This window comes from Eucyclogobius newberryi, unplaced genomic scaffold (genome assembly GCF_026437365.1).
Source record: "Eucyclogobius newberryi isolate DKJ021-1_F unplaced genomic scaffold, fEucNew1.0.hap1 SCAF_2, whole genome shotgun sequence".
In the NCBI taxonomy this organism is placed as follows: domain Eukaryota; kingdom Metazoa; phylum Chordata; class Actinopteri; order Gobiiformes; family Gobiidae; genus Eucyclogobius; species Eucyclogobius newberryi.
In genome coordinates, this window is record NW_027315834.1 from 32,557,672 (window position 1) to 32,572,373 (window position 14,702).

The 14,702-nt window shown below is 38.9% G+C and overlaps 1 protein-coding gene across 6 annotated transcripts in view; it reads right to left on the reverse strand.

Moving 5' to 3' along the window:
- tbc1d22a (TBC1 domain family, member 22a) overlaps nucleotides 1–14,702 on the reverse strand; it is a 158,055-nt gene that overhangs the window by 70,802 nt on the left and 72,551 nt on the right. For all 6 annotated transcript variants that reach the window (XM_072455044.1, XM_072455046.1, XM_072455041.1 and 3 more), the window contains one exon: nucleotides 9,377–9,483. In XM_072455044.1, coding sequence (XP_072311145.1) covers nucleotides 9,377–9,483 — 107 coding nt within the window. The remainder of the gene's footprint in view (nucleotides 1–9,376; nucleotides 9,484–14,702) is intronic.

Genomic DNA, 14,702 nt, shown 5'->3' on the forward strand with positions numbered 1-14,702 from the left:
TATGCAGGTGTGCGGCTCACAGCCAGTAATTACATTTGCATTATTGAAGCTGCTGGCTTTAATCAACTGCCCTTCACTGCAATTTTCCCCACTCGCTCTCAAAAACTTTCTCTATTGCGGTGCTTTCTATTGAAATCACACCACCTTCACCCTGGTCCTGGTTTAGACTGATTTTGTTGGCCCAGTTCTACTTAAGCTCAGAGCATGTTTTGTCCGGGTTTTAGATCTTTGTCTTGGTAACCCTGGTTTGTCACTGTGTAGTTTTGTTTAGTAATTATTAAACTTTCTTTCCTCCATGGTTTAGACCTGGCTCAGTCTAAGTCCACCTTCATCCACCCATGTGCTCAAAATGCTCTTCAAGCTTAATTATAACGTCCTGTGATCAGACCTAGGGTTCGCGGTTGCAGAGCGTGTTATCTCCAGGTGCCCTGGCTTCCTCCCACAGTTCAAAAACGGTGTGTAAATTGAGTAAATTGTTAACTCTAAATTGCCCATAGTGAAAGAGTGTGAGAGTGAAAGGTTGTCTGTCTATGCATCTGTGTTAACCCTGTGACGAGCTGGCCCTTGTCCAGGATGTGCCCCACCTAACGCCCAAAGTCACTGGGATACGCAAAAGTCTCCCGTGAGACCAATCGATCTGTGGCAAGACCTGAAAACTGCTGTTCACAAACACTCCCCATCAAATTTGACTGAGCTTGAGCTGTTTTGCAAAGCAGGTAGAGACATACAACCGAAATACTTTCAGCTGTATTTGCAGGGAAAGGGTTAGCACGTTGCAATTATTACTTTTTTAAAATCAGAAAATAATGTTATCATTTTATTTTCACTTCACAATTGTGTGCCATTTTGTGTTACTCTTTGAAAAAAAATACCAATACAATTTATTTAAATCTGTGATCGTGACGTGACAAAATGTAGAAAAGTTCCATGGGTACGAATACACTGTACTCTGCTGCCATTAAAGTCAATGTGTTCATGTATATTTTTTGAGAATGTAATTAAGTATCTACACCGGATGAGTTTTATGTCCAGTTCTGAAGAAATGTCAAATGACTAAGCAAACTAGAATTGCTTTGATTTACATTTCCCTTTGTATTTTTCACGACTTCCTTCTATTGTTATGCTCACACTTATTTGCCACTCTGATTCACTGTCTCTTCCAAACCGGTCAACCAACAAACATTCCCCGCTTTTCCATTCGCTCTTGTCATTTCATATCCATCACCATTTCACTGTTGGGAACAAAGGTGGACTATATGAATGCAATTAACTGATACTGAAATCATACTGACCTACACCTGCCAATGAGTGAGATCAATTAGTTGATCAACTTTCCATTCATGTGAAAATACGAGGAAATGGCAGGAGAGACTCAAATGTCACCTTGTAGTTTCTATAGTTTCTCCTTATATACACGTCCAAGCGTTACCGTCCATTGTAAACATGTAAATGATTACATTTTATTAAATTGTTAGATTTATTCATTCTATCCTGCTACAAACCAAATTACATTCAAGTCTGTGGGCACCTTTTCCACTGTTGCACATGTTCAATACCACTTCTCCTCACATCCTCATTTCATCGGTTACTGTTCCTTTTTGTGTCTTGTTTTTTGCCACATTTTCCAATTTTCTCTTTTTTTTCCTTTCCCTTCATTGAAAGCCTTTCTTTTTCAAATCCAATATGTCAGATCTTTGATCAGCTGAGGCAACAGGAGGAAATCAACCTTTGCTACATTATTCATCCCACTATGTCTTCTCCATGGCCATCTGCCCATTCCACCACACCTGACCTATTATGAACATCCGTCATTTTGCACTTTTAAAACATTAAACATTAAGAAAGGTAGCAGTTGATTTATCTTGCTAGATTCTTTTTCCACACATACACTAAAGCACAGACATGTCTCCAGAAATTACTTCTTCCAATCAATCCTTGTTGGTTTAGAAGAATTCCACTAACCACTCCAAGATTATTATTCCAATCTTATTTAATAGTTCATACCACATGATGGACAAAATATAGTTCTATAGTTTCCACCAAAAGTGTCACCAAAAGTTTGTTCTGCCAAAAAATCTCCAGCCCCTTTCTACCCAATTGCCTTGTAGCCCATCCTTTGGTCATCAGCCGAATCAATAGCTCCTCTTCACCTCTCTTTCCATTCTATTAGTGACAACAATGGGTCCACGCTGGACTAAGATTGCCTGCTTTTGTGGCACCGGATGTCTATCAACGACCTGGACACGGCAGCCACTGTTGTGAGGCAAAAGGGAGCAGTATAAAGAAGGGTGTGGGGTGGAGGGACAGAGACGGTGAAGAGAAGAAGAGGAGATGACAGGGCAAGATAACGTCTGAACGATAATGGCGGCCTACTGTTTTATAGGACTTGGAAGGGCGAGCCAACGATCTGCTCGCGTTAGCTGTGTGCGTCTGTGTGCGGGGTTAATATAATGGAGGTGACAGACACAAGGTGGACAAAGGACAAATACAGGGGTTCAAAGATAAAAGGGCATGACACATTAGGTCTAAATGTCTGCAGCTCGTTTTGGCCAAGACAGACATGTACGGTAACAGCATTAAATATTTAGAGATATAGACGTAGTTTCTCTTGAGATGCAAACACAATAATGAAGACATGTGCTTGTGGAAAGCCACCTTGTGGTTTACAATGAAACTAGTCAACATTTGAAGAATTTGTTTTAAACCCCTCAGAGACAAGAGTTGAATACAAAATGTTCTTTTGTGATATTGTTTATTTCTTTTCCCAGACAGAACTATGAAACTCGTGTTTTGTGTGACTTTGACTTTTTTCTAAATAAAAAATTGTAACATTATTATTCTCATTACATTAAAATATGAATATGATAATGTATTTTGTTGCAGTGAAAATGCATAGAACATTTCTGAATGATTTTAATATAGTTTGATAGTAAAATGTTTGTAAAAATAGAGATATTTGTGTAAAGGAAATAAACCTTGTAACATTGTCTAGTCAAACCTGATTTATACATCATAAACTAACCTGCCATCATTTATGTGATCCCTGTTGTGACCCCTGTTGTGATCAACACCGATTTATTTCAGGAAAAAATATTTTTGTTGAGTTTAAGAACTTTTCTAATCAAACATTATATCCCTTTGCTGAATTGTTTTCTTTTGTTTATTTGCATTCACCTGACAGAGTTTGTGGCTTGTTAAAATAAAGCAGTCACAAAACTAATACAAGTGGAAAAAACTGTTATCAATACATATAAGTTGAAAAACAGCAAACCGTGATCCCCTGTAGCAACAGCACATAAATCACTCTAGGGGATAAACTTTTCAATCATTTTACAATTCAAGAGTGAATGAAGGACTTCAAATAATCATATGTTTAAACTTGTGTTAAGACATCTCTTACAAATGGACCAGTTGGACTTGGGCACAGTGTGGGGACTGAGCTGGTGGTACTGGAGTGACTGACAGCAGAGGGTGACGCTAAAAAAACCCATGGGAACCAGGAACAGGCCTAAACGTCTGTTTTGGTCTGGCTACCTTCTGCTAGACATCTCTTCCTGGACCCCTGCACCCACTCCAGGGAGACCCTATCACTATTCGGCACCCAGCAAACAGATGGCTGCCTTGACAATGAGCAGACATACTTGGATTGGCTCATAGAGTCTGTCTCAGACAAGAAGGCACAAGGGAGCAGAGATGTTTAGTTATTTTGTTGGCAACTGAACTACAACAGTTCATGTAGTAAGAGTGTGTGGAGAGTCTCAGAAGCAGGTTTTCATCTGTTTTTCTCTTTACAATCCAGCGTTAAACTCGATCAACTTTAGGAGTTTTTATTGGTAAGACCACTATGAAGGTTTATAATAAGTATATGTACCACTGTTGTAATTTTCCGCAGTTTATTGGTTTCCATGTGATTATTTCAAAATCATCTTATATGTTCCTTTTTTTTTGCCCATGTTCACCAAACTGCCACCAGCAAACTGCCACCTTCCCAGAAGTGAGAGGCTAGAGCAAGGTGGATCAGTGTCAGGAAGTGAAAAGAGAATGTTATAGAGCAACATGCATTAACTTTTGAGGAAGATAGAATTAATCAGGGGTTAGAGCAGAGTACAGGCATCCAAACTCTATGTCTCTGTGTTGGCCCTGCGACAAGTTGGCCACTGTCCAGGGTGTACCCCGCCTAAGGCCCGAAGTCACTGGGATAGGCTCAAGTCACCCGCGACCCCGAAAGGGAACAAGCGGTAGAAAATGGATGGATGGATGGATGGACTATATTGAACAGGCGGGTGAAATATAAATATAATTTCAAAAGATTTTTTCGTCCTTGTTTACCCAAAACGCACCACGAGGGGAGGGGGGGAGGGAGGGAGATGAGGCGCGCAGTAGATTTAGCGTGTTATGCATTGGTAGAACAGACGCTTCTAAGTGTGCAGCCTTAGTCACGGCAAAACGCCGTGGATAAAATGTGGTAAACGGGTTTAAAATGTGTATTTGCGATATAAAGGAGTTCGCGCTGCGCCTAGCAGACAAGGAAACGGGTGCGCGTGTCTTCACATGCTCTCCCGGGGCCGCGCGCAGGGACGGAGTTGCTCCGTCAGACTCCACAGGATTTTGACGAAAAATTGCTGCACGCGCTCTTATCTTTTGACTTAATAATGCTTTTTAAATTTCATTTAATGCTATTTTGCAATGTCGGCTGTACTTTATAAAAAAAAAAATTATAATAATTTATTTTATTTATATTGTAGAAATCAATATAAGTGCGGCGGATCTGTAAACCAAGTAATAAAATAACTGTGGCCTTAGGTGATGAGATAAAACTAGTTGCTGTCAAACAACATTATGAAGTAAATATATCAGAGAGCATACTATAAACATGCAAGAAACCATTGGTATTAAGGGTAATTTCAATTTAAAATGGCGTTTTGGAACACTGGAGTTGTTAGGACTGTTCAGGCTTTGGATTGATTGATTTCCATTACAAGATACATTATCTTTACCAATATAGGGATGTTACATTTGTTTAGTCTTGATTTGTTTAATCATTTAAATAACTGACCCCGCTGTTTGGATTCCAGATTGGCATCAATTGACATGTTCAGATCTGAATGTTATATCATATTCCTCAACATTCATTATTTTGCTTTAAAATATTCTTACAAAAGCCCGCCCTGTCCAGGCCATGTCTGCAGTATTAGCATGAAAGGGAGGTTTTCATCAGCTGCCTCTAAAACTAAAGAGCTTCAGGGGTGTTTTAGTGGAATAATGGACTTTTTAAACTTTTGGACTTCATTTCCCTCACTGACACTTGCTGCGAATGGACGCCACATATGCTTTTGATTGAATAATATGAGCTGGGGGCACTGGTCTTGTCTGTACCTGTTCAATTACTGAGGAAAAAAAACAAAAAACAATGACTGATGTCTTTATTGCTACTGTTAATAATGCATTATCGTTTAGCCTTGAATTACCACAAAAAGCCTAAATCAAAATTACAGTATTAGGCAGAGATGACAGCTCAATTTGAATTCATTAAAACGGCAGACATGGAAACATTTTAATAAGTTAAATTAGTCCTACTTGCCAGGGGCACTGTCCAATTTAGAGCAGTGTCTGACTAATTGGTTTCTGAAGAAATGGCGTAGCATAAGGTCAATTCAACAAGAATGGTGTATAAAAATGCCAGAACTTACAAATTAGGGAAGTGTCTACTAGCTTGTGTTTTTGACTTCAGAGCGTATAGTTATAGTAGACTTTTGTGCAGCAATGTGATTTACGATCGGTGCGTGCTTTTTTTGTGATTGTGTCAAAAGTGTTAGACAAGTGCTGTTCAAAGTCTTTAAAAAGGTCCAACATGCGACACCATTTGTATCAGAAGTATGAAGAAATGAAGAAAAAGAAAATACCCTATTTGCACGTGTCTGTGTGTGGATTATGTGAAGTTGGTGCTGGCCTTGGTCTTGCTTCGAATCGACTGATCTCGCAAACCTCCATTTGATCCGAGGGGAGGAGGGGAGCTGTCCGTGGTGCTGTTTTTCCAATTAAAACCGAAGCTCATTAAAAGGAGCTGCTAAAGAGAATTGACAGCCAAAATAGCACTTACAACATTTCAGCAAGACACTAAAAACAAAGCTAATGACCAATTTACAGTTTTAGATAGAAAACAACATCAAAATATTGTCCATTGAACTGCAGGTAATTAAAAAGAGGGACCATAAAAGTGAACATCTTTAGTTCACGCTGGGTGGTTCTTTGTTCATTAAATCTAAGACTGGATAATTTATTTGAGATGAAACAAGAGTAATCGGCAAATTAATGTGCTAGTGTTCCTATTTTGGATAGTCTCAGGTGTTACTTTTCATCTTTAACAGACTTATTTTCAAATGAAAGTCTAAATTGGTGACACTAGACACACTGAAGTAATATTCTGAATTATACTAATGCTGGGTCATTACCAGAGTTGGATGTAATGCATTAGCTGGAAACGCATACTCTTTTTTTTTTTTAGAGTAACAAGGAAAGTAATGCCTGTACACCTCAAGTTACTTCTCAAGTTACTTTTTCAAAATGCGTGTTAGTTTTGTTTATTTCATCATCTCACAACATCTGCCAGAGGTTAGCCAAACTGAAATATAAATGTCAGAATTGTTTTGCTTAAAAAAGTCTGATATTTAGGGCAAAGAGTAATTAGTTACATCAATCGGTCAAGTCAGATTTATGGATTATGGACAAATAAGCTCCCGTCCATTGAATTGAACTTCTTTGGTTCATAATGAAACTTATTAATAATCAATTATTAATAAGTTAATAATTAAGTTCTCCTTCATGTTGAGCTGTAAACCAAACTTTGTGTGATTACTTAGGACACTTCCTAACCCTAACCCCGGGGAAACGTAGACTACAGCACACTCACCGTCTGTTCAAATATAAATAAAAAACATGGATTCTCACAGGGATCTAACGGACGTCCTCGAATTACCCACACAGTCAAAACAAAACACATTTATCACATTTTCCAACTACTGACCATAAAAGTCAATACACCGTGTCAGGTTCTGTGAGTCTTCTCCCCGGCCAGCCACTCTTCCTCAGTTAAAAGTAACAGTGGCCAGTGGATGTGAGCGGGTCAGACCAGGGATCACCAACTAATTACACAGCACTGGCTCTCAGGCTGCATCCGATTGTTTAGAAAGCATTAGGGGCGAAACATAGGCTTCCCTGGTGGATTGCACATAATTAGTTTGTAGCCAAGGTCGCGCATAGACACACAATCCCATGGACAAAATGCTGCTCAGACACAAGAAAGCGAGCGCAAGACACACAATGTTTTCGTCGCCACAGTCCCTCCTTCAGTCTCCTAGGGTCGCCACGCAAAAGGCTCTATTAATTTCTTAAATTAATAGCCTTCTGATTGGAGTGTTATTTATGGTTATTCACACTTCATTTACAATGCACACTTATAGCTATTAATTACCTTTGCTTCAGACAGACCATTATGTATGCACCAGTAAATTGAAAGCCTTTCGAGATCCGCAGGAATGTATTAAACAGGCATTAAACAATATTAAGGCTCAGGCTGAAACCCCGCTCTTTTATGAGCGATTAGTCAGGTCCGAGCTATAATTCATATTGTGTTTCCTTTGCACATACAAATGGAAAGAAGTCCGTTTCTTTGTACATTTGAAAGTATGATAGGGCTTCAAGAGGTTTCCTTAATGAATAACAAGTGTGTGATATATTTGTGAAGAAAGACGATGATAATATTTAAGCAAATTAATAACAAATGGCATAAATGTTCTATTTCAGAATAATCTACTCTAACTGACCTAAATATTAGCAATTCTTTGGGTACATTCCCATCTCTTGGCACTGGGAAAATATTGCTTGAAAATGAATGTGATGAATGATTAAAGACCTTAAAATCCCTTAAATGTAGACATATGCAACCAAGATGGCTACCAATGGCCGTCAAACATACTCTTTAAAATCAATATAACGTTTTACCCACTCCCGGGCCCATTTCCATTAAACAATAAGCATATTACAGGATCAATACGGATTCAAACAGCCGTAGTCTACTTAAGTGGTGCTTTAAATTAGGGCTATTGACCCAGCAGGTGGAGAGAGTTGGCACAAGCTGGAAACGGGAGAAACATATATTCTCTAAGCCAAAAAGACTACACATTAAGTATCAAGGAACCAAAAATGACAAACTACCTATACATAATAGCAAACAATTGTCAAAAATGCAGAAATATTGGTCATTTTCAAGGAATAGTTTAATGGAGTTCTGTTAAAACGTGTCAGATACAGCTTATAGTGTTGAAAAGACAAAAAAAAAGAAAAGCTAAAACAACTTCAACAGTTATGGTTAAGTATAGTTGAGCATCGTTGAATCTCAGAGGCCGGGATTTTACAATTGACAGATGCTTGAACCGTGACTGAGAGCAAGGTCGATTAGGAGAACGGGTGGGCTCAAGCTTCAGTAGGAAATGATGAAACTAAATGAAGTTTGGTGCCGCGGCCTGCGCGCAATTATGGGGTCTCCAGACACTGCGCGGCTTCAGAATATGCAAGAGAATCACATTCCTCAAACCCACACGCAGACATCGCCTCGCAGAGCAATGGGCCGCCCGACACAATGTAATAAAGATTACGAATTCAATTGAGAAAACTGGAACACATGCGATCCCATTCACGGCGTAATGATAACGCGCTTGCACGGCCGTAACCTCCTCAGACAGAAAACGACATGCACAGAAACATGTTTGTAATCATCATGTTCAAAAGCTATTATCTGAATTCAATTGGGGACTTTCAACTAAGAGATGTATATTCACTGTATTACGCTACGCCCACTTTTGAGTCTGGTGACGAGGTGAGTCCAATAATAAATGGAGAACTAGAGAAAAGTCTCACCGCTAATATGATATAAAGTAGGTGGATTAGAATATGTATTTGCTGTTGAAATTGGCGGCCCAAAGCAAAAGTCATACAAGCGGAAGGAGGGACATAATTAGTGGCAGTAGGTTATGGGAAAACAAGATTGATGTGTCATGTTTTGGGTTGCCATTTTGACTTTTATTTCAAGCTATTTACACAAGCTGTTTCTGTTCTTGCGATGACGGTGGAACTTTACTTTGGAACGGTAAGCCTGACCTACCGTTTCTGATGGTAATGCAATGTGTTCCTCGCCCAGATGTTGTGTGAAGGCTTTGGTGGGTTTCCTAGCACCTGTCTGCACAAATATCCTAAGTGCATGTCCTTGCCCTTTCAAATACCTTTAATGGTTTATGCATGCGGAATAAGCCCATTTGAGGGAGAAACCGCATGTCACAAGCACATTTTCCAGGCGAGCTGAACATGTTTTGCCGTTTACCTGGATGCCGTCCAGCAGTTTGCTCATGCACCAGAAGCTGTCTGCCTCGATGTTCTTCAGAGCCTCTTCCTCTAGACTGGACACGTCAAAGTTTTCCACCTCTTCCTCTGTACAAACGAGAAAAGCCAAAACTACGATGAAAATCAAGACTTATACGAACGAGGCAAGTCAGGCGGACAAAGGAAAAAGTCATAAAGGGTGTAATGAAAATGAGGAATAAATATAAAAAAAAAAAGCTTTAAGGTTAACCAGAACAGTACATTAACAATTTACATGAAAAGAAAAAATATGAAAGACCAGAAAATGGAAATTATATATCAAAATTTGCAGACAAACCTTTAATAAAAAAACCTTTTACCTTGGGCTGATAGAGGCTGAGTAGTAATGCAATTTTGCAAAGAGTTTTTTTTTTTTTTTTTTTTAGTTTAATTTAGCTCTATTAAATTATGATGCCATTTAATGTAGATACAGATTTTAGACCTTATCATTTAACACAAATCTCTATAATCAAGCTACATTTTCCGGCCAAGTGTGATTTATACTTATATACTTTGCTCCGGGGTATAAGTATAGGTGATATTATTTGTCATTTTCACACTCCAGTGCAACTTATATATGTTTTTTTTTCTTCTCTATTATGCATTTTTTTGGCTGATGAGACTTGTACTCCGGTGCGACTTATAGTCCGGAAAATACGGTAAACAAACTGGCTTGCAATTCCTTTTAAATGAATAAAAAAAGAAGGGGAAAAAAATCCCTGGACGGAATCTTAACTTGCAAATAGATAAACACAATAAACATATTCCAAATTGTCCTATAAATCTTTGTCAGATCAAAACTACTTGTTCATCTACTTTCCCAACACATTATCAATTTTCAAATACCACAAGGCGATAATTAAAGCGTTCAAAATTGTTTTAGACATGTTTTCTTCCCGACTTGCAGCCCTCATTTGAGCACGCAGACACGTTCCCGTTTGCCGTGCTCCCCTGTGCGCTCTCGGATCCCCCTCTTTGGATCATTTTTAATCAGTCTTATCCCATCTCCTCCCCGCTGGCTGTCAGGAGCTGTCAGGGGCCCGTCAGACTCATGCAGCTGTCACACCCTGCTGCCGTTAATGACATCTGATGACACCCATTGTGGAAGTCACCCGCTGAAGATGATTGGGGACTCTGTGTGCCTGATGCCTGCCTGGAAACAATATCTACTGCGCACAACAAAAGGAGACTGTTCAAATCTAGGTGACACCGCGGATTATCACATGGAAACGATCGACTTGGAGGGGGATTGTAAGTTTACTTCTCATTAAGCTTTGATGAACGACTACTTAAAGGTGCACGATGTAACTTTTCTGGTGGAGGGTCCTCAACTCTCCATGGAGACGGTTGTGTACTAGGCCTGAATGTTCCACACTATGACACAGCAGTAAGTGAATGGTATAGTAGCTCCCACACAGAAGACCTGGGGCCAAATTACACAGGAAGTATGACGTGTATTTATTTTTGAGTTGATGAAGATTCATATATTGATACACCAAAATATCACAATAAACAATAACACTGATTGGGATTCTGCAGCTTTAGACCGTAAATCCTTTTCTAAACGTACTTTTTCTTTCTTTTTTTTAATGAACTGCAACAAATAAAAAAAAAAAAATGAAACATCGTATTCTACACACGATAAATATAGATAGCCCCGAAATATATTTTTCCAGCTATTATTCATTGAACCATTTAGTCGAAGTCACTACAGTCATTACTGTGACAGGCCCACATAGGTTTGATTCCCGGACCACAGGCGCAGCAGTTTTTACCAGTCACTTGTTCCAATATTTTGATTTTAAACATATTTCTGCCTTTCTCAGTTTGGAGCCTTATTTAAAAAACTTTCCACTGAGCTGTACCATGACTTTTTCATATACTGTACCCAGACATACTCTCATTTTTTGGCTTGTCCGTTTGAAGTCGACTGACAGAAGCAAAGAAAAGAGCATGGAGCCTGAGACCTTTCATCTGATCACGGCAGGAGAGACCAAGGTGCCGACAAACTTGCACATTGTGTTCTTGTTATGGACACCACATCTGATCATGGCAGAAGATATGGATGTACCGCAGCCTGCAGTGTGATTAGATGTCAAAGTAGTTCATTTTCACCACTGCACTAGCACCACAGTGGAAGCACAATGCAACACAGCCAGGGGATAGAAAATAATGGACGTAAGCTCTGCCAAAATGAAGAGATAAAAATCAATGGGATGGAAGCTAAAACAGCCCGCACCAATCATCACGAAGATATTACTACAGACATTTCATGGAAATAAACCGCAAAAACTGGCAGGGTGTTTCAAGCACAAAAACACTATTGAATTTTCCCAAATAGCATGCATTCATTACCGGACAGCAATTTGTTTGAAACACACACATTGCTTCTTTCTCTAGACATGTCCATCCAACCAGATATGCAGCTAGTTTTAAAAAGCTGGTTTAACTTAGAAGAAGCATTTATCAATCTCTGATATCCTGAATATTCTGTAAAGCTGCAAACACAGAAGCTATTGCAACATATTTACTTTATATTACCCTTTGCTTCTAGTATTCAAGCAAGTTTGACCATACAATTACAATATTTGGTCTTTTCAGGTCTGGAAATAATAAATAAAATGAAATTAATAGAAAAATTCTGCATAATTTCAGCTTTATTTTATGCTTTCTACCATATCTCATGTGACACGCAAAGCTATTTACAGTGAAAACATATTATGCATCCTTCTTGTAACGAAGCCTAGTCAGGCATATAATGACCTCCAAGAAAAAAAAAACAAATAGTATTTACAGTACATGAATCTTCAATTATTTACTGGCTGTTTAGATATTCAATATCTATGCTCCATCTCTACAGACCAGCAATTTCATCTCTGATTAAATCGAAGCCATAACATTCAAACAATTGACTACAACTGGCCCTGTAGAAGCAAGAAGGGAATCATTTTGAATTATTTAGATTTAATAGCTCATCTGTAGTAGGCCACCAAACAATGAGACGGGATGAATACCGATTTCCTCTTTGGGACGCAGCGGCTCTGGGCAACGTCAGCGACATTAAAAATTATAATTGAAAAGATTAATTGCCAACAGACCAACTGGCAATTGGCAGTATGTCAGAGCTGATTAACAAGGTGCTGAAGCGCCACTGCCCGGCATTTTGGGACACCCCCGAGGACCGTCCCAAAATCTCAGCCCAGTCTTTGTGGCAGTGGCTGAAGACGAAGACCTTGAGTCGCGGAGAACAGGGAGCATTTGCAGGAGTCCATGGTTGTTACTGGAAATCCGCATAGCTCATCACAACAACAAGGACACACAGGGGTAAGGGCTAAGAGCAGAGCGGCTACAGTAAGTCAGGGAGGCAACTGAATGATTAACAAAGCAACAGTGCCCTCTCTGGTCACCGACTGACCAAGAATAAGTAGTAGAAATATATGGCATTATACGTTTTAAATAAAATTATAAATAATGAATCTACATAATTATTGGTATGCTGTTGTATAGTAAGTTAGTAGTGAATACTTACTCTGCATCTTTGATATAATGTGGTGCATTTTCAGAGAAAGTTGTAGCAATTTAAGAAAAAATTACAAAATAATATTTCAGCAAGCTCCCTGCTAAAATCATGGCACAAACCAGACAAATGTGTATACTGATTGTGACAGGCTAAGGAGGAATTAAATAATGGGTAAAATATAGACTTGACTGATGTTTTATGTGATCTTATATCAATGTTGGATAGTACGTAGCAACAAGTAAGACAACAGGCAAACCGTTTACTTTACTTTATTTAACTTACTTTATTTAATTGTACTTTTTCCTAAATAGTTTACTATAAATAATAAATATTTTCGGTCCAAAATTTGGTCCAACTAATTATCTATTGTCTGCTGACCTTTCCTTAAAGATGAAAAGATAAAAATGAATGCAAAAATCTACCTTGATGAGCTTTTAACCCTCGTGTCATCTTTGGGTCTGGATGTAGTGTTCAGTAATGTTGTGCAGTGTAAATGAAAATTGCTGCTTGTTTTGGTGAAATGCAACTATGAAAAGATGGGTTTTATCAATGCTGCAGAATGTAAATGGACTCATTTCTATTACTAAGTAGTTTTAGATATATTTTGCAGTTTACAATGAACAAAATGTATAATAATGATCTATGCAAGTTATACTGGGGAAAAGCATAATCCGTCATCTTGCTCAGAAGCGTTGATCTGTCAGACTGGCTACTTCCGGGAAGATCAGCTGATAAGCGACACATCACAACAGTCGGATGGCGCTTCTGAGGAAAGTGGCAGATGCTCACCGAGGCAGGTCAAGGTAAAAAACAACCACAAAAGTGTCTTTATAAACGTCTCCTTTAAATGGTTCCTTCCTCATCTTCATTTTGGGTGCTTCAAAGTCACAGCTCAAAGTCCTACTCTTTTGAGTCCTCTCCTGTTTGCCTCCATCACTCCTCACCAAGCTGTGCACCATTTCCTGTTGGCTCCAGGGCTCACTTCCTGTTTGTCCTGGCACATGGGGCTGACTTGTCCGGGGAGACTGACTTGTTTGGTAGCTGCCAGCTGTGAGCACTTAGCACACAGCGTTAGGGTTAGGCCTCCAGAGACCGGGAGTTGCAGCGCGACACAAACTACACAAGTTCTACTCAATGTGGTGCCGGCGCTGCCATCTGCCCTCGACAACGATGGGCCACAAGTTAATGTGATGCAAGAAGATAAACGAGACACTTTGGGCTGATGTAACGATCATGGGTGTGTGCTCACTGTAAAAATGGATTCAGTAGAAATTAAACAGATTGACCAAAATTATTGTCTTTAACAGAGGAAAACACTGGATGACAACTAACAAACTTGAATACATTGGTTTCGAGCTAAAGAAGGTAGCGGGAACCAACATGGATGAGATGACAGAGATTACACAGACAATACATATGTTGTTCTTATACTTAATCAACTGCTAAAATATAAACTGACTTCACATTAACTAAAGCAGCCATTATTTATCATTATAAGCTGAAAATACAGGTATGATCTAATAATCACAATGACAATGGGTTCAACAAAAAGCTTAAAACATGTATCAAAATCCCTAACCAACAATACATTCTGACATTTAAAATATACTTTAGAATGCTACCATTATGTTTAGTGTAATTTGTGTATATATAATAATGTGTATTTATGTTATATAAACCGTAGGCCCCCAACCACTACAAGATAAAACAAAAATAATGAACAATTTACCTCACAGTCAAGAAAAATTAGGAGAAAAATACATTTAGA